Below are 21,010 nucleotides of genomic sequence, written 5' to 3' on the forward strand. Positions count from 1 at the left end.
AGCTAGCGAACGAACTTGGACGTTTAACTAAGTAACTTCTCCGAGAGGATCAAACAAACAACTTCCGCTCGCTGCCGACGCTCGTCGATTAAACTCGACAGAACTCGTTTCTAGAGCGACTGGAAGACTGTAAATTAATGTAATCAAGTAAAACCGAATCGTCGAAGCTGACGAGGAAAGACGGTAAATATTGTGCGTCGATGGTTTTCCTGTTTTCCTTAGGACTCGAAATTCTGGTAAATATATCAGCTGATCTCTGAAGTTATAATATACTTTCCAAATTCGTAAAGCTCTGCACAAGTTTTTTTGAAAATTTATAATTTATCAAACTTTTTATTTATAATTTGTATATGTCTCTTTTTTAATATTAAACAAAGTATTTATTTTGTGACATTTCCAAATTATTTCACTCCTGAAACAGTATCTACTAGTCCTTAACATTTATTCGCAAAAAGCTGAAGAAATCAGTAAAAGAGATACGTCACTCGATACTTCACCATTTCCATTCATAGTTCCATTTCATAGTCTAGAAATATTTTTTGCAGTTTGCGTGCTATTTTAATAAAAACGTTTAAACTTATTTCAGTCAGCACCTTTCTAAGAAAATATAATTCGTATCTTTTCTCTCAATAAAGATCATGTCAAGGCTGTTTCGACGTCTCTCGAGATGAGAAAAGTCTCGCGTCCTCGCAGGACGACAGAATTTGACGAGGTCGAGAGCAAGAGCTCGCAAGCTGCGAATCTAATTATAGGCTAGCGAGAAGAAGGTTTACTATGCTAATCGAGACGCGAGTAAATGTCAACCCACATTCTGTTTACCTTCTTGCTTGCGTCATCGCGCGCTTTATGCGCGCACGTGTGTGTGTGTGTCCTTGTAAAAGAAGATGCAACAAGCACGAAACAAGGCGTAAAAGCCTATAGTCTTTGTATACTTTCTTAAAAAAGCTCGACAAATGTAACGTTGTACATCTATATCATGTTGATTTAAATTGTCACGTTATATATCTCTTATCAAAGATGCTTATTGTTAGTTTAAAAAAAAAGAAAAGTCAAAAAGTAAAGAAACTTTTGAGAAATTAAAATTAATTTTCATTGTACTCACAAAAATAAAAAACGTAGGTTATTTTTCTATATAATGTTTTTACACAATATTAATTTTCTACATATAATTCCCCTCTCCCTCCTATTTCTATATATATTTACTCTACCTCTTAATGAGCTTTTGAATTCCGTTTTAGAAGAAACTTTTTGATCTCGTGCGCAGCCACTCTTGCACCGCTTTAACGACCTCTTCATCCGAATGAAACTTTCGTCCTCTTAACTTTTCTTTCAACGAAAGGTGGAAATATGTGTCAGAAATGAATCTCCTTCATCCTCATAACGTTCCAAATACTTTCTCAAAATTTCCAAACGATTCTGTTTGTTCACGTGAAACGAGAACACAAATTCAGCGAGCACAAATTTTTCGAAAATTTAGTGACTTATGGATGATTGAAAATGTTGACGTGGCTAATATTTAACTCATTTGCAATTTCATCACTTTTGACTCACCGATTATCACGAATCGTTTGATCGTCAACTGCCTCGATATTAAAGTTGGTCATTGAAGTAGGTCTACCTGAACGTTCTTCATCGCAGAGACAAATCTATAGCCATTTTTAATCCACTCTTAGATCTTACTTAAACAACTCTTGAGATACAACTTGATGAGTTGTTGGAAATAAAAAATGTACTTGTACTTTTTGACTTTTCCTCGTATATAAGAGCTTCGCAGGAGCATAGTTATTTATATTACTCATTTTTTATTTACACGTAAAAAGAATATTGCAACTTTAAGATTATTGCAAATAAATTTAACAAATGATGAGAATACCCCATGACGATTTAATTTGGTCGGTGTATCTTGGTGCTTATCAGCCTATACTTGAGTACGACATACAGTGCTTTGTTAATACTATACTTGAACACGCCACCGGTTATGTGTCGTGAATGATGTAGGACGACAACGAGCGGAGTCGAGGATCGCCGTGGGGAAGAGGACGAGATGAGGGAGGAACGGAGACGGATTATGACCGATTGCACGTAATAAAAGCGACGTACCATTCAGAGTCAATCAAGTACCGCTCGCTATTGGTTCGTTGACTTACTCCTGCTCAACCCCGCGCCGATGAACTTATCACGCGAGACGTGTGCTTTTTCACCGTCTCGTTCGCACGAAGAGTATATATGCGCCTTGCAATCTCATTATTATTTACGAGAGAGAGAGAGAGAGAGAGAGAGAGAGAGACTTTTCGCTATATTTCATTAAAAAGGACACAAGAGGGAAGAGATTTCACAATCGCGCAAAGGCGCGTGCGTGGGACACGCTGCCAAATGTTCGAGTCACGTTTACGGTGAATGGAATAATGTGTAATCCAGCCATATAGAAACTATTGCGGTAATTCACGGTTCGTCCCATGAGACATTCGCAGAATATCCAGAATACAATATTGTGAAAACTTTCTAATTTCCATCGCGCGTGGATTTGTATTAGCATCTATATTGCGAATAAGACAAACTGTATTAAAATAAGTTTAAAATATCGACAATAACAAGAATTGCAATATACTATTTCTCGCTATTTATTCAGCTATTGTATGAAAAAGTGTAATTAAGTCCAATCACATGATATAAGCAATCATGTCACATACAGCAAAGTCCAACCATTAATATATTATGCATCTATGTGTACGTGTAATTATATGTATACATGTGATAATATCTATCTCGTAATACTCCGAAACAAAATTTTCATTGTAACGATCTATTAAGTAAATATTTGCTTAATTGTTAATGTGTATCATTAAAATCGTTATATGATGATAATTCAACTCTCCGTGCAATCCTCGCAAAACATGGTCATAAATTTCTCTCTTCGTACCTTCCTTCGTGCCATCGCTCCAATTATTTCGCTTATCGCGCCTGCCTTTATTGCGTGTGTTATTACAGAGAGGAAATGATTTGCGCAGATAGCGCAGGCTGAGTCATATCCAAGGAAAGCTTAGATCGTCTCGTAATACGATCGACACAACAATAATTGCGTATATCACAGACTCTCGTGTAACGGATCTTATACGTATCGCGTCAAAGGTGTCGTATGTATCGGGAAATGCGCTACGTCTGCGAACGTGATCGAACTTCAAACACGTTCCTCGGAGTAATTACCCAAAGTCACACCAAAGTACAGTTTTTGCTATCAAGGACATGTCAAACGGTACGGGATTAACGATTATAACGGCACTATCCGGTTGATTATCCACTTTTACGAGCGTATCTGAAAGTAGCGCCTGTCCTTGAAGCGCGATCGGAAATACATCGGTATTAATAGATTACCGATCGCGATTAAATTATTCGTTGCCCATAAGTGGGGACTGGATAGAGACAAAAGAGAAAACTTTGTGTCGATGCGAAATAAAAACTTTTCAATGTTCAAAATAAAATATACATTGCTCGTAATAATCTTCGTTTTGTATCAGCTCCTTTTTCTGTTTTCGGTTATCATAAACATCAAACAAGCAAGAAATAAATATTCAAGAAGAAAATAGAAATAATTAGACTCATTTCTGTACAAGGTAAAAGAATCACTTGAAATATTTAGAAGTACAAATGCACACAAAAAGACGGCCTTCCTATAATCCTCTTTTTTTCTTATCCTTTCTACCTGATACCCTTTTAAACGCATCACCTTATTATACCTTCATCATTTGTTACTTCACTGTGAGATTCTATGAATAACCGCAACATGATATAAGTACTATCGATCTGTCACGAGAGAATGATCAACATCGACCTTTTCTGAAAGCGTTTTTTTCTGCAACTTTTTTGTCGATTTTTTATTTTGAATCTTTTTCACCTATCTTAAAAAGTACTTTTAAATTTTTAATCTCCTAATAATAAAATACATGAGGCATAAAAGGAAAATATTTGATTTTCTTACTTATTTCCAAGAGTATTAATATATATATATTTTTTTTCTGTTATTCTTTTTCAGAAAATGTTGTAATTTTGTAAATTTATTTTCTCAATTTTATAATATTAAAATTTAGGATTATCAAAAATTAATTATTAAATAAAAATTTTGAAATAAAATTAAAATTGAAATTAAATATTAATGACATCTAAATACGATTGCATTTAAAACTGTGTAATGTTCGGAAAAAAATTCGAAGACACGAATTTGGCAACTTTTATCGCGATAATCAGTGTGAAATTTAAACGTGAAAATTTGAGAATTTCGCAACTTATCTATATCAAAGTGGATAAAAATCGCATCTACCATTATTGTATGATGAAGAGCAACTTTCGCCAGCCACTAATCAGTCATCGAACGACCGATGATCACTAGCAATTATCGAAGGCGAGATAAACATTACTTATCGATGACAACAACGACGGAACGCGCTATCGTATCATTAATTTATAATCTTACTAACAGATCGATAAATCATCATCATACTCAATCATCAAACACATTCTATCGTGAGAATTCTATCGTACCGTTATAGACAATTGCTTTCGTTTCGCCTAAGATAAACATCGGGATCAGCAATCGACAACGTGAACGCTCGGGGGGTTCATGACACAAGCGAAAACTTTATTAAATCATCGTCCATGATTTGTTATCTCAAAATTTATGACTAACCTCTGACCTCTGCTCGAAGCCGAGCAACGACGATTTTCTAAGAGAGAAAAGCGGACGGAAGAAGCGTCAGCGAAAATTTCATCACGCGTGAAATAATTTATACTAATTTATACCAATAAACAGAGTTCTCCTACCACGAGGCATTAAAAAAAAATTGTCCGATTGATATGGTAATGATATGCATATACGAGGAGGTGATCCGTGTAAATTAAGAGAGCGCGCGTGATGTGTATACCGATGAATAATGTATAAATAACGCACAACTATAAGCATGTAAGCATATATATATATGTGTGAAAGACCCGGGATCGAGATCTCGCTTTCCTTGAGCGATTTTTGCAACGACCCGTGTATGTGTGTACAGAACTTTCAGCGTAAATTATTCCGAATACCTTCGCCTCCCATCGCTATATTTCCACGCAAATACACAGAGAGACAATAATACCAGTTTTCGTATAGTGGAATGCATATGCTCTCCTCTGGTCGCGGATTATACCGCGAGATCCGAGGGGCGAGACTCGACTTTCAAGAGTATACATACTCGGCAGAAACTGAGGTGTATAATTTCGACGGTATCAAATTATATTTTGCGGGACCAAGGCAAAAAAAAATTGCGCGAGCCACGTAAAAAAAAAGCTCGATGATGCGCGAAATCGAAAACGCAACCGCGGATTCGCAGAGAAATTTTCTGCACGCGTTGCGAAAAAACAGAAAGAGACGTATTATCTTATCGTCTTATAGACGGGGAATATTACGCCACGAGCAAACAGATAATGGCAAGATAACTTTCGATAAGAGACGGCGAAGAACCGGAGTCATTTGGCTTATTTTTATGACTATGCAGACACACTCGTATGTCGAAGCGATAAGGAAAGGGAGAAAAAAAAGCCACACATACCGTGCATGTCTTTCACCTGTATACTCAAATCATCCTCGATCATGAAAGATGAAGTTACGATTCGAGGACCAACGAGAGAGAGAGAGCATTTGGGACGTGACCGTAATTATACGGTCGACTTAACGACGGTTGTTAAGAACGAGATAGTCTCGAAAAATCTTTCTCGTTTCGTATCGGTGATAAATATTTTATCGTCACAAACATTCTCGAGAAATTTTTTCTTCATATAAAAAAAATATCTTCTAGACGTTTCATTAATAAAAGATATATACGCACACACATTAATCATCTCGTGTATAAATTATTCCTATTTTTGAAATAAAGAGTACAATTTCTTAAGAGTTTCTAGAATCCAAAAATACATAACGCGCATATCTTTAAATTCTTAATATATTTTTACCTGGTGCATATTTTCCCTTTTATATACCTAATATTCGGGGGAAAAAATTTAATTTTGTTTCTCGCGCAGCGATTAAAAGTAATAGGTACGTAAATTTTTCGATACACGACACATATTTTTCACTGCGCTAAACTCGAAAGAAGCTGTGTCAGGCGATTCGTAAGAGGCTAAATCCGCTGACGACATCGTCGAGGAAGCCCGAAGGCTTCCTATGTGCTTGATACGCAGCACGAGAAACGCTGATTACACATTTCTGCTGTTATATCGTCTTTCCGAACTCGGCTATCGTCCCCTCGCAACAAACACACACACAGATACACAAAATGTTTTTTGTAAAAGCTTTGCAAAGTTGGAAACGAATCGCGCGATAAATCCGTGGGCCACTTTGTTCAGCAAAGTTCCGATTATCTCTGATCGTCTTTTCTGAATTAGGTATCTGATGCCCTCCGACTCGAGATACTAAGTCGCGTTCAACACGAATCTTACGAAATATTTTATATATTCAGATCACAAACATGAGATTGGGGACAACATTTTATGCGTTATACTCTCGCGAACTTTATTCGCAAAAATGTGGGATACCAGGTGACCAGGTACATAAAGGACAAACCAACACGAACTAACCAGTCCTCGGGGCGTCCCTGAATGCGTCGAGCTACAGCGCAGCGCTACCTATTCAATGCCGGATGCTTAACGGGATCTTTGAATTTCTATTGTGCGTCTCTATTCAACGTCGGCACAATGGTACACACAGAGAGCGATTATTGTAGGAGTTTTTGTGTATATAGCCGCAGATACGAGCGGTAAAAGAGAATTCATCTTGCCCTATCTGACCTCGCGATCTCGAGACGCGTAATTACGACGACACCAACAACTGCCGTATATCGCGAGTAATTAGCGAAAGATGGCAATTTTGTAATGATAATGAATAAGACTCTAGATTTCCCACACCGCAATATGTATCATCGCGATCAACGAAACGTAAAGGGGTATCCTCCCTAATTCTTATTCCTCTTACGCATTTGCATTTAGAAGAAAAATTCTAGATTACAAAATTACATTGTATACATATGGCTGAGCAAACACGTTTGCATTACGTAAAAAAAATATTTATGCACTTCCGTATGTATGTAAGATAGAGAGAGAAGGACCGCGTACGAGATTACAGGATGCTGGACGTGTATATATTAATAGAGAGTGTGCAGATTGAGATACTGATCTGTGTGTGGCAAAAAACGGAAAGGAGAGATGTCTCGTTCTTCCCGAGTCGGGGGAACCTGTTCCTCCGAGATCCGCGAGGCAGCGTAATTATAAAGCGCCGGCTGTGAACGTCGGATCCGTTCTGCGAAACCGACTGTGTCATTAATTTTCAGCTGGCATGGCAGGCACTTGGGGAATCGTCCCGAAAACCTTGACTCACCCGCGAGAAGAAAGGAAAAAAAGAAAGAAAAAGATTCGAAAGCCGGAGAGCTCTCGTTGCGCAATGCCGAAACGCGCGTAAATAAAGCAATAGTGTAATCAAGGCTCAACCGTCTGCTCCAGTTTGTATAATACAAACAGACTTAAGGGGGAACCCTTCGATTTAGACAAGTCGATTTCAATTATGCTACTTTTGCCTTTCATCTCATCCTCGGGATTTCCGAGAAAATAATCGAGATCAATAATAATATATGCGATAATGTTACGCGTGTACGCATATGATTACGGCAACACGTGCACGCATTGAGATAAATGTTCTGTCGATGTAAGGACGTGATTTAAACATTGACGTGACGATTAAATTGATCTATACAGACAAATGCATTCGAAATCCATTATCTTATCCGGCTCTCATTTTTCCGTTTCTTTTTCTCCTTTCTCTCTCATTTTCTCCGCTCATTCTTCCATTTTTTATCTTTCTTATTACAGTCATTAAAAATTAGAATCTCTTTATCTGTATTTATCAGAGATCTCTTTCAAGTTTCAAATGCGGCTGTGTAACGTGTAAAAACTATTCTCTTCGCATATAAAGAAAATTCACATGATTATCACTCTTCGTCTCATTCTACCCGCGCTATTATATCCATCTCATGTACGTTTGCACGTTTACGTTTAATTGCTCGGCGAGAATTTATCATGGAGCACAATAGAGAGACTCTTTATGAGGGTCTCGGAATAAGCTCAGGTAGTAGATCAAACGTGTTTCTTTCTTTGTCGCTCACTTTACACCGAGATGCATTCACGTTCTCCAACGGGGAAATCTACGTTACCCCGATTGTCATGTGTGCACGTGCATTCGCAAACGCGACAGTTAAAAGTAGAGACACATAGGCATTGCCAAACAGCCGTCATGCGATGTGCGACCTTGCGATCGCGTTGCATCGCGGTGTCGCCGACCGGGGAAATGTTCCGAACGAATATATATATATCTAACGGATCGCCCAATTTGCGTTCGACCTCGTCGTGCCGTGTAGCAGAGAAGAGCCCACCTCTCTCTCCACCGTCTCTGTAACGCGCGATCAAACGAGATTAGAGGCCACACGTTGTGTGTGTATTCGCGCATCCGTAACTCGAGCTAATCCGCCTAACACCGTCCGTCACGAATATGTGTGTGTATTCGCAGCATTGGTATTACACCATCGTGCACATACAGATATGTATGTATCAGTCGTGGCCCATATGGTACCACATATATACCGTGTACATATGTACACGGATGGCGTGTGTGACCCCCTTACACGAGAGAACACGCGCGACTTGCTTTCGCGTATATTACGGATAACCGTACTATCAGATTGGTATACGTGTGCGTGATACACGAGCGAATGCTCCGCAAGCACATGCGTGTGCGATTAGTAAGGAGGCGAGCACGATATTTTTATTTGTGTGTGTGTGTGTGTGTGTGTGTGTGTGTGTGTGTGTGTGTGTGTGTGTGTGTGTGTGTGAAAAGACCAGAAGTGTTTTTTACGCGTACGTGTACTATGCACAGATATAAATATGTGGACGATGCGGTAATTAACTTCGCACGGGATTAGAAGGCGTGGGTACATCGACGAGCGAATTCACGGCGCACGAACCCGCTAACGGCGAAGCGAGGGAACGTGACGAAATTCCGAGCGCGACCAGAGAACGTTCCTAGAGGAAGGCGATTGCGGATGCACTGCGTTGCATAGTTCATAATTCTACGGTACAAGGTTCTTCTCGCTGCTCTTTCTGAGCGTGTCAATTACTTTGCATAGGCGACAAGTGCTCGGAATACAATAGAAATATGGCAATAAAATTATCAAAGCTAGAAGTTTGAGACTGAGATATTTTGACTTTTTTAAAAGATACAAAGAAAGCTTTTTTGATGATGCAATAATCTGCACAACGTAGAAATTTTGATATATTAGTTTGAAATTTGATATATTAATTTGAATTAGAAATATTATAGCTGCTCTATATTTCGGTCTTTCAAAAAATACACGGCTATATAAAAAATTTTTTTAAATTTAATTTATATCCGCTTGTGAATTTATTAATATCATAGAATAAAAATTATTTGAAATATTATTGGAATTATTTGATTCTGAATAAGAAAATTATATATTTTAACTTATATATAAAAAAAGCAAAATTGCATCTCGTGCTAAATATAATTGCAGAAAAGGAAAACTTACGTCTTTTTTTAATTTAATTAAATTCGTCTTAATTATTGTTTTCCTATTTCCTCAAAACAAATGTTTGGCTGTTTATTTTTGCAGAACAATGATAATGATAGATATTCTGCAGAAACAAACAATAAATTCTCTAAAAACTTTCAAACAAATTACACAGTATTATTAAAAATGATACATTCGATTCAAATGACTATATTTTTGAAGTAAACTCAAAAATCGCATTGTTACAGCTATGGAATTACTGATAAAACATATATGCTAAAATATAAGAAAAATTTGATTATCATCTCAACATTGTTGTGCACTGAGGAAAGTTACAAGAGAGACAAAATTTTGGACAGTTTTTCTTTTAGTTGACGTATCATTAACACTACATCAATCTTTGTAAACTTCAAAAAAAATCATTTGAAATGGATAAGTTATTTTGAATAACCAATGTCATTTTCCTTTATTAAACTGTGTCTTTTTTCCTTCTTCGCTTCCGATCTGAAAAGGTCAACGAATTTTTCAGAGTATTATTCCCATTGAAAACAAAGTGAGGAAAATATGGTCAGACTATGCCGTGTGCGCGCATAATTATGATCACTTCGTGCCGATGTGTTTTGCATTGCAAATGTCACTTGCGGAACATTCGCGCGTGTTTGCGCAGAGAATAGAAGAGAGGTGATGGAGGGGAAGACGGGACGAGACGTTTTGTCGACGATAAACAGTGTGAAAGTTTTGGTATCGCCAACACTATAACGATCGACACTTGGCGCGTAACTTCCTCGCATATTGCTATCGGCGTTGACCTCTTTTTTTCCTCTCTCCCCGTCCATGTACGAACACCATGTTCGCCTATTCATTCGTCATCTTCGACGAAAGTGTATTTCCGCGCCGTATAATTAATTATTATCTTTGCTAGTAACGTTAATTGCGTCATTTACTGTAAAATTTGCCTATCAACCTTAAAGTTGCATTTCTTTTTCTTTTTTTTAAAGCACACGCTATATAATACGCATATGGAAGTATAATTTGAAGAATGGTTCTTTGTAAGATTGAGAGATATGAAAATTAAAAAATAGAATTGTATAATTAATTACGTTGGCTCGCATTGTCAGAGCTGCATAATGAATATACGTCACTTTATCAGAGCTATATAATTAATATATGTCATTGTGATTATATTGTGATGAATCGTATAATTAATATATATTATCATTCTTTTTCGAGACAACTGCGAAATAAAAAATGCTATAAGCGACCCTAGCTACAAAAATTATTATTTTTTTTATTACAATCATTCTAAATTGTTTTAAAAAAAAGAACACTAACAATAAATGATAATTTCAAGTTGCTGACAAATCACGTTCTTATCATCGTATTATCATTTTTGTATTATTAGAACAAGCCCGCATTATTCTTTAATTTTATATTAAAAAGAATATTAAAAAAATATATATAAAGTTTGTTTGAACTTGATTAATATATTTTGACAGAAATCAGCTGATAACTGTCAAAAATATTATTCGAGTTTAAAGTATTATAACATATCATTAACGTACATGTCTCTTTTCGTAAGACCTTTATCTGTTTCGGATTCTTCATGCACGGAATACAATCTCGATCACGTCGTACAGCATCCGTATCGCGAAGCAAATTTTGGAAATATTCATAGCAAATTTCTGTATTATTCGAAGATTAGTTCGTACAGCAACAACCGAATAAATGAAAAAAAAAAAAAAGTTCACAAAACACGTGTTTCTCATTATTCGAAGCGCCTGCTTAATTCGAGAGAAGTTTCATGCACGCATTCTTTTCGCACGATCATCCCACGTGTTTTTCAAGAATCGTTAGCCAATCTCGGATGTGTTAAACGCACGTCACGCCCGTCTGCGATAGCTTGGCGAAGTGCCAAGGTCAACCAAAAGAGAGACCACGCACGAAATGAAACTGCTATTATGTTCCGAAGCACGTTAATCGCATTCTCCACGTTGAACAATACACATACCTCTATAATATCGCGAATTACATTGCCAAGTTAAGATAAAAATATGAAATATTTATAATTTGATAATTCTTTAAAATCTATAATACTAAAATTGATCTTCGAAATTATGCTGTAACAAGATTCACTTTAGAATTCGATTATTGAAAATAACCTCATCAATTGACAAAGTAAACTCCTTGGATAACGCCCTGATTTCCATATCAATATTAGTTGCGTGAGTAATTTGTGGTCATATATAGCAAGTGGTAAGTATACGAATTGTCGCATCACTGTGTAAACGGACCATTGTGTCAGAATTTGAAATTCTTGTTGTGCGTGTAATTTTCTTAAAATTTGATATCGCTTAATTTTGGTTCTTCAATATTGCAGGTATTCTTCGATTTTGTCCCATTATTATTTAGATCATTGTTACTCATTTATTCTGATAATAATAATTAAACGAGAAATTTCGTACCAAACACTCAAACGAAGACTTAAAGTTGTTTTCGACTCAAACTCGGACATTTAGAGTCGCACACTTAAATGATGAATATTCATTCTCACAATCACTTTGACAGCTGCGATAACGCAAAAGCAGAAGATTTGAATAACACGAATTTTTCGCACTATAAATCAATAATTAACGAAATTTGCACTACTTTTTTTTACAAAGACGACTGATGTTAACAGCAAGTAAGTGTGAAACTGACTGACTAGGATATTTCAGTTATCCGATACCTTTTGTACTGAACAAAACAAACATAAAGAAAATTTTGAAGAAAGAAGAACAATATTTGGGAAGAACCAATAAGAACTGTATGTTGTTAACTTTCATATTATTATAGCTATTTTATACCTCTAACTTTCTCTTTTCTCAGTGTATATGTATATCTTTATATTAAAAAAAAATAATTTAGAACTTTCAAAGGCGATTATTTCAAATATTACTTTTGTTATTATTTCAAGTATTGTTTCAAATATTTTACCTAAAAGAAATAATTAGAAAAGTACGCGATTAGCTAAAGTAATTACTGCTTTTTCAATGCCAATTAAAAGAACACTGTAATTTAATAAAACAAACAAAAACGAATCTGAAAGAAACATATAAGGCCTAGTGTGCATACAAAAGTACAAGCATATAGTATCTATTTTCTGTTCTTCTTATCTGTACTTTTGTGTTTTGTAATAGCCTAAAAATTGTCCTAAACTATACAAAAAATAAATAAAACTTGTATACATGATCATAAAAATAACTTTCAAATATTTTACTTTCTCTCCTCATATAATAAAAGATATGATTAATTACTTAAAGCCTTTTTAATAAGAAGTATACATACGTATATTTAAAATATTTATTTTTAAATTGTTAAATTAAATATATTTAAAATAAAATTCCATTTCAACTTAAAAATGAGTTATTTTATTTCGCACTAAGCATTTATAATCAATAAAAGAAGAAATAGCTTTTACACGATTAGTTCTATTTTCTATTTCTAATAGTTTCCTTAGTTTCCTCACATATGTAGAGAACAAATAGTGAAACAAACGGGATAAGAAACGAAACTTTTCTGACTGTTTCACTACTCTTATTTCCCATTTCTGTGCGTGATTTGACCGAGAAAGTAAACGGCAACCCTTCGCTAGGAACTTTAATCGAACCAACCGGGGCGCAACAACCCTCGCCTATATAGTCTCCCTCATTTCTCCTCCTATCTCTGAATAAGGATCGCGAAGCAACGATCTCATCACAAAACAAAAAGCGCACCCTTGAGGGGGGGGGGGGGGGGAACGCGAGCTTCTCTCGTTATTAACTCGTTAGATTCGCTGCAAGAGGGATGCTGCTAGTCTCAAAAATGAGAGACAACGGATGGATGCGATAATTAGTGAATACGCAAAGACCTTGCGTCTAGATATTTTTATTAAAATTCTGCACGAATTATCAACGATGAAAAACAGGGATGTCCTTTCGTCTCATAAATATCGAGTTTAAATTATAGACGTTTCTTATTGTAATGTTAATATTCTAAATATTGAGTTACCTTCAAGAGGCTGTTTCGATCATTAAACGCGCGAGAGAGAAGGTTTGTAAAATAAATACGTTCTTTTATTTTCAATTTCATGACGAAAATTATTTGAAGTCCGTCAAAATTGAATTCTATGTATATTCTTTTGTCTATATGAACTCACGCATTGTTTCTGATATCGTCAGCTCAATATTTTACTTAAATTCATGATTGATTGTTTAGCTTATTAAATTTTCGAACTACCTGTTCTAGCCAGAAAAAAAAACTGATATATATCTAGTATTTATCTGTTATAAGTATCTCCAGAGTGAATAAAGAGAGCATATCACGTTACAATCAATTGGAAATGAATAGTAAAGCATAACTAACCTTTTGATGCAGCCTGAGGGACTCCTCAAAGTGCTTTTGAACCTGCTCCTGGGCCCTCTGTTTCTCGAGCCTATCCCGTTCCATCTTGGATTTCTCCATCTCGCGTATTTCCGCTTCGCGGCGTTCCCTGTAACAAGCAAGTAAACGAAAACTCAGTCTCGTCATTACCACGCGATTGTGCGAATCGGTGCGTATAAATTAGCCCGCGGTTTTACGAGGTTATTAGCAATTAAGAACGGATTTGTAGACGGTTCGCGAACCAATGTTCGTCGGCGAGTAAATTTCCCATTCTTAAATCTCGAAGCGTACACATGCACGGCTTTAGCCAATTAATTCTAACGGCTCGTGATCTCAACCGTAATGTAACTCTTACAATTCTTTGTTTCTTATAAGTTAATAAAAATAAAATAGCTATATACTTGTTATTATTATTATTATTTTTTCGCTCGACGTAACTTGTATAATATTAAAATAATTTCTTAATTATAAATTTTATTTCGATTCTTGCTTACGCAAGTTAAATTATAATGCGAAATTATACCAAGTATCGATATTCTAATCTTGAAATACAGTCTTCCAAGTAGCGATAAAAAATAATGCCATCTCACGTCATGGTCTTTGGCCACGAAGCGTGAATGTCTTTTTATACTGTGCTCATCGTTATACACAAAGACGCTTAAACGATATAGATGTAATTTATATGCGCGTAATATATACGATCGCAAAGGAACTCGGCCGCCCCTCCTTCGCATTTGCGTCCCTTATCGATTTATCTCCGCCCTACGACCTCCGTTTGCTCAGCTCGGCGGAAATCCCAAATAGCGTAATGTGCGAAGGGGAAAAGAGAAATGCAGGGGTTACATTCTCCATTTCCTCTAAAGGCAACGTGCACCGTCAGCTGTTCTCGTTATCATTCCGTCTACGATGTTTGAAACTACAGAGATTTGCAATCTTATAATAACATAAATCAAATTTCTTCCTAATTTTTGAAGAGAAATATGGTAAAAAAAAAATTATAAAAATAACCAAGATATAAAATTCAATTTTTATAAATATATAAAAAATATATATATATATATAGTTTTACGTCATCCTCAAGATAATCATGCACGAAAAGCGACACATCTTGACCTCTATAGTTATATTTTCTCGAATCGTTCCAATTATTTTATCAATACAAATTATTTTATCCTATACATTTTATTTGTCCTAGGATATGCATTAATAATCATTCTTCGTACGCCAAGAAATTCGCTCATCTCGCGTCGAGTCAGCACGCGTGCGCAACGACGAAGATAATAAAACGCAGCGTCTGGCTGGTATATCTCGCGACTTTTTAAGGGGAGAGAGAGGGAGGAGCAGGGAGAGATAAGTATTCATTAACGCTTGCGCAAGTTATTTATACTGTTACGTGCGCAACGCGCGTGTTTATCTGCACGCTCGGTCTGCGGATCTTACAATGCACGCGCGGGATCCGCGAGCGCGATAAATACATCCGCGCGTATCTTTTCCCTCGCCAGCCTCCTCTTTCGTTTTGGCTCGCTGTTTTCTCTCTTCGCTCCCTTTATCTAAATGCGCGCACTCTGACCATAAAAGATCCATTCGTCCTAAAAGATCGATGTACACACAGATATCTCTTCTTGAAAATATAAAAGCGAGCATCTCTGATTTATTTATGAAAAATATATATGAAAACTTTGAAAATCTTTACACAGATGAATAAGTAAATAAATAAATTCAGACTTTGGCCTCTTCCCGAAATCCGAGATCTACCCGATTAATAATAAGTTGTCAGTACTTTCACACTTCGTCAATAATTGATTAGTAAAATGGAAGCCACAGAAATGTAACTTTCATTCATTCAACAATACATTGATCTTCTTTCCTAAAAAGGAAAAGAATCCTGTTACTTTCTTTCTTTGTGATGCTTTAATACAATAGTTCAGGTACAGACTTATATTTTTCTGACCTGACTCAATGACAGGTTTTTGACCTTTTTCGACGTTTATGTTATGTCACATATTTTCGAAAAGTGACAATACAAAATAAAATGCAATAATTATAATTATCAAAGGCACATATTATAATATGTATGTACTTTCTAAATATGTAGAAATATTTTTGCACATAAAGACTCGGAATAAATACTCTTTATCACATGTTATTTATAATACAAACTTATTGTAAAAAATACATATAGAAGGATAATTATTGTGAATATGAATGCAAGTACCAAAGTTTGAAAGCATCGACTTGATATTATTTTCTTTTATTAAAGACCAATTAATAATCTATTCGTATATGATATGCTGCACGTAATAAAAAACAAATAAAATAAAATTTTTGGTTAAAAAAAATCTTCTCATTTTCAACGTAGTATCGAGAATGCAACACGCGCGGTTCGTTCCGTGTTTGCACTTCGACATTTACGACATCGATTGCTGAAATGCGTTATTAAAAACGTATATCTGCAGTTGTGTAAATGTACAGGCTTATCTACTCGTTTTTCGCTGACTACATCATGTTTGACATCGTGGCGCCAAAACGCAATTACGCGCGATCGCGTTATTATGCTTTTCGCTTGCTCGTAAAGTAACTTAACTTCATCGTTATCTAGCGCTGCGAGAGATTTTTTTCGAGGTCGCGAGGATGCAAATAGCCTCGTTAACTTTGAAGCTGTTTAATTGAGTCAAGATCGCTTTGATGTCCGATTGCAGAGGATGGTAAATGTATTCGGTGTCTCGTTAGAAAAATATAATATACTTTTAATAGCTTTATATTATCGTTATAGTTGACCTTTAAATTTACGACAATTCTGAAAGATCAAGTTCACAAACAAAGCTCTTATCATCATGATGCGAATGAAAGTACATCATTCAGATAAAATACGTGGCATTTACTAAGCGATGAATCATTTAAGAATGTGCATTTTTTGCAGCCGATTGGAAATTATAATTAAAGACTAAAAAATCTCGAATAATTTCAATTGAAAAAAAACTCAAAATTCAAAGTAAGGTAAAATTAGCACGTTAAATATTGAAAATTCACTACTGATATTGAAGAAGTGTTAAATTCAGCAAAGAACACATCCTTGAATACAAGTCTTACAAGATATCAATGCTTAAGAGCTTTTTCTCTCATCTAGAGAAGAAATAGATACCGTTGATTCGAGTGTGCCCGTTCTTCGCGAGAATTGCACGACGACGACATGCATTACGCGCGCGACATATAATGCAACTCAGCAGCACGAGTGGCTGGCAAAGTAGAAAGAAACGTGCGAGACGAGGCACTTCCAGGAGATCCGCGCACATTCTTGGAGCGCATACATTCTCGGAAGATATAATACGTTATTAAAGTGCTTGTACGAGCCAAACCGTATATATATATATATATATATAAGATGTTGCAAAACTATCCTTCTAGATATAAATTTCTTGATAAGATCAATTCTGGTTTCATGAGAATTCATGAGTCACATAGTATTCATCATAGCTTGATAATATTAATACATATACATATATGTGTATTACACAAGCGTATGTTTGATTTTTATCACACATCTATTTCAACTTCGAGTATAAATATAAATCAAGGCACACACAATTGACTTCTTTCCCAGCATAAATAAAAAGAGATTTCGAAATGGCAATTTGTATTTACAGTGTTTTCATATGTACAATATTACCAAAAATGTTAACTTCAAAATGCTGATTTTATTTAACCTAAAACAGAAGGCTTTTAAATTCTCTTTCTCTTTACTTGCCTTTCTATTGTCTCTTGCAGTTTTGGGATGTTTCACTCGAAAGCTGTGTCCACACAGTTTTTCTTTTTTTTTTTTTTCTTTTTTAGATAGAAAACGATTGAAATGATTATCCAAGTTTCGTGTTAAAAATCACAATTAGAAAGATATTTTCTCTCGAAACTTCTGTGTAAAATATGAATATTTGTGTCATAAAAATTGACACGATTACTCGAATCTATTAACTGTAATGTAATTAAATAGTGATATAAAAATGGTGAATAGAAAATATTCTGCGAACAGCTTTCGGTGAAGGATTAACGTAGAAGATTAAAACGCAAAGAGATGTCAGACGTCAGATTTCTCCTGTTCAAATATATATATATGTATATGTATATGTATGTATCAGAATGTTCAACAAACAAATTTAAATGTCATGGTATAAGGCTATTTCCAAGTTTTTGCAATTTCTAAAATCTCATTAGCGCTCGAAAAGATGATATATGGCAAGAAGATCTTTAAGCTCTGGCTTCGCTAAATTAATAATTAAAATAGCAAGTCAGCAATTAACAATTATCATATCAATTTACATAAGAGAGAAAAGTAAAGAAACAGAAAGCTTCTAAAGTACGCATGGAATTCGAGTAAACAACAGCTCGCAGAGGAAAATATATATATATATATATATATATATATATATGTATAATGTTATTCATAATCGAGTGTTAAGAAATCATGACCTAAAGGCACAACTGATTCGGAGCGGCAACATCAACGTCTCATCTTACCGAGCACGCGAATAATACTGCCAAAACAAATCCGTTTTTGCGTAATGTTTACATCAGAGGAAATTATTCCCGATATATATAACGGCTGTGGAAATTTCATCGAATCTCAATATAAATAGCTCCCTCGGAATGTTGAAAGGCGTGACAAAAGCTCGAGCTATGTACACACGTAGCGAGGAGACAGCACTCTCATTGTTATCCGGTCGTCGTTCGAGAAATCTCAAGGACAACGAAATCACCTCGGCACGCGCGTGATCGTAATTTGAATAATAAATATATATATATATATATATATACGGTTACGTAAATATCGCGCGACTTGTCGTGTCGCGCCTTAACGCAGCGGCGACCTTTAATTAAGAATTAATCGCAAAGTTGCGCTAGATCGATCGATATAAAAAAAATATATTTATTATATATAATCACCGCCTATCTCTTGTCGCTTATCGATCACGTCGCGATATTTCACTCTTGTCTCGAACAACCGGTTTGATTATTATACTAGTCCGATCGAATCGCTTCGCGAGTCTCATGAATTTTGTAAGACACGTCCCCGAGGATTTCTCGTGCGTCTCCTCCGACCTCTGAATGTTTGATCTAAATTCTAATGCGGTCAAGAACCAAACGTATAATAAAAGCAATTGTAAAGAATTACAAGTACCATTTTCTCTAATTACGTAAAATGAAAGCGCAATAATTTTCCAGTGATAAAATCGATGGTATTGTCACATTTTTCACACAATGAGATTTTATAATAATTATATATAATATATATATTGTGTGTGAAAATATGAAAGATATAATTCTATTAATGCGACCTTAATTACACTACTTGATTTCAGCACTTTCGCTGTTTCACCAATTTACTTTGATGACTAGTCGCATTCTGTATATTCGCTGATAGTATAACGAGACGTGTTTCACACGTAAAAAAAAAAAAAATAATATTTCCTCATTACTCATGACTTTGCCGTATGACATTTTATGACTTTGCACTTTGTAATTTTGTCACGAAACGCGGGTTCGAAGAATATTTGCGAGTTATCTCGGTATTCCTTCGACATAGCAGTCCTTCTTTCATCGCCTCTTTATTTCGCCGTGCGAGGTGAACGCATTCGAGAAGGAAGCCAGCGTTAATTTTCCCTCCACGATCACGTAAATCGTTTCGTGCCGCGTTTCGTAATACATTTCGAGCATGACGTACAAACTACGAGCGCGATCTAGAATTTTAAAGCGATAGGCACGTCTATCTAACCCGATTTCGCCGTTGATCATGATAATGCTATTTTAATAATATGCCAAAAATAATTAGACATTTTTTAATTTTAATTAACAATTAGTAGACAATCAAAAATGTTTTCATATAATTAAATCGTAATTTTTAAGCTTGAACAACATTTCAAGTAATCTCTCGAGACAAAGACTCATCGAATTAACATATACCTGAGATATTTCGATAAAAACAAGCACATAAGTAATGAGAGAACGGCGTGATGTGTATGGAGACATAAACTTCTGTCTTGTGATGTAAATTTGAGTAAGGAAACACAAGTGACGTCTACACGCAGAGCTGTACAAAGCACGAGACAATTTGCAAGGTAAATTCAACAGACGCGTAAATAGAGCCGGCGACCTTCGTCGAGGCAATTTTCAATCTCCGTAAGTCATTCCAAGCGCGCGCGGAGACACGCCGTGAATAAGGTAATAATCCGGGTGTGGAAAAATCATTGGGCATATACAAAAGCCGCAAAGTGAATTTCGCATTGCGCAACGCGACGACGATGATTGCACGAAGATGAACGATTTCGATCGCTATCATTTTATGCAGCTCTTCTCTCATCATCGATGGAAATAAATAATTCTTTTTCGTACAGGCCGAGGTCAGCCCATGAATAGCCTGGTCGCGAATCCTACGTGCGAGATAATGGACAAGCGGAGGATGAATATGAATCACGAACGCTCGATTAAACCGGATTAAGACGATCGTCCGGAAAAAATTTCTTTCGCCCGGAGAGCCGTTCCTCCCTCCGAGCGATGCGATGACCCACTTCGGGGACCACTAACGCAGGTGCGGCAAAATATCCCGCAGAGCGTTACTTGAATTTTAGGATGAATCGTTTTAAAATGTTTACTGCCACTAGAAGAATAATAAAATTTTCGATTTAAAATCTGATAGCGATAATAAAAATTCTCCAACGCATAATCTTCCTTTGGAGTGAGCTGCTTTCGAAATTCTTGTAAGATTCCTAACTTTTTATAACTTCCGCTTAGCTTTATTTTAAAGAGATATATATCTATTTGTGTGTGTGTGTGTAAACTTTATGTATGTACTTTCTAGATTTCCAATATTCCATGCATTTAAAAGTTTGTTGTGACGCATTCGAGAATTAGCAACGATACGCTAAAGAGAGATATAATTTCGAGTATAGCACAGTAATACTTTCGAGGGATCGACGTCCGTCGATTTTGTTTCAGGGACGAGGATAACTTGAAAACCTGACGTG

The 21,010-nt window shown here is 35.9% G+C and overlaps 1 protein-coding gene across 11 annotated transcripts in view; it reads right to left on the reverse strand.

Annotated features, from left to right (window-relative positions):
• Kdm3 (Lysine demethylase 3) overlaps nt 1-21,010 on the reverse strand; it is a 283,441-nt gene that overhangs the window by 12,402 nt on the left and 250,029 nt on the right. For all 11 annotated transcript variants that reach the window (XM_083034681.1, XM_083034671.1, XM_083034664.1 and 8 more), the window contains one exon: nt 13,980-14,106. In XM_083034681.1, coding sequence (XP_082890807.1) covers nt 13,980-14,106 — 127 coding nt within the window. The remainder of the gene's footprint in view (nt 1-13,979; nt 14,107-21,010) is intronic.

The sequence above is a fragment of the Prenolepis imparis genome, unplaced genomic scaffold (genome assembly GCF_030444845.1).
Source record: "Prenolepis imparis isolate NDT839.2.m4 unplaced genomic scaffold, iyPreImpa1.0 SCAF_1, whole genome shotgun sequence".
NCBI lineage: Eukaryota > Metazoa > Arthropoda > Insecta > Hymenoptera > Formicidae > Prenolepis > Prenolepis imparis.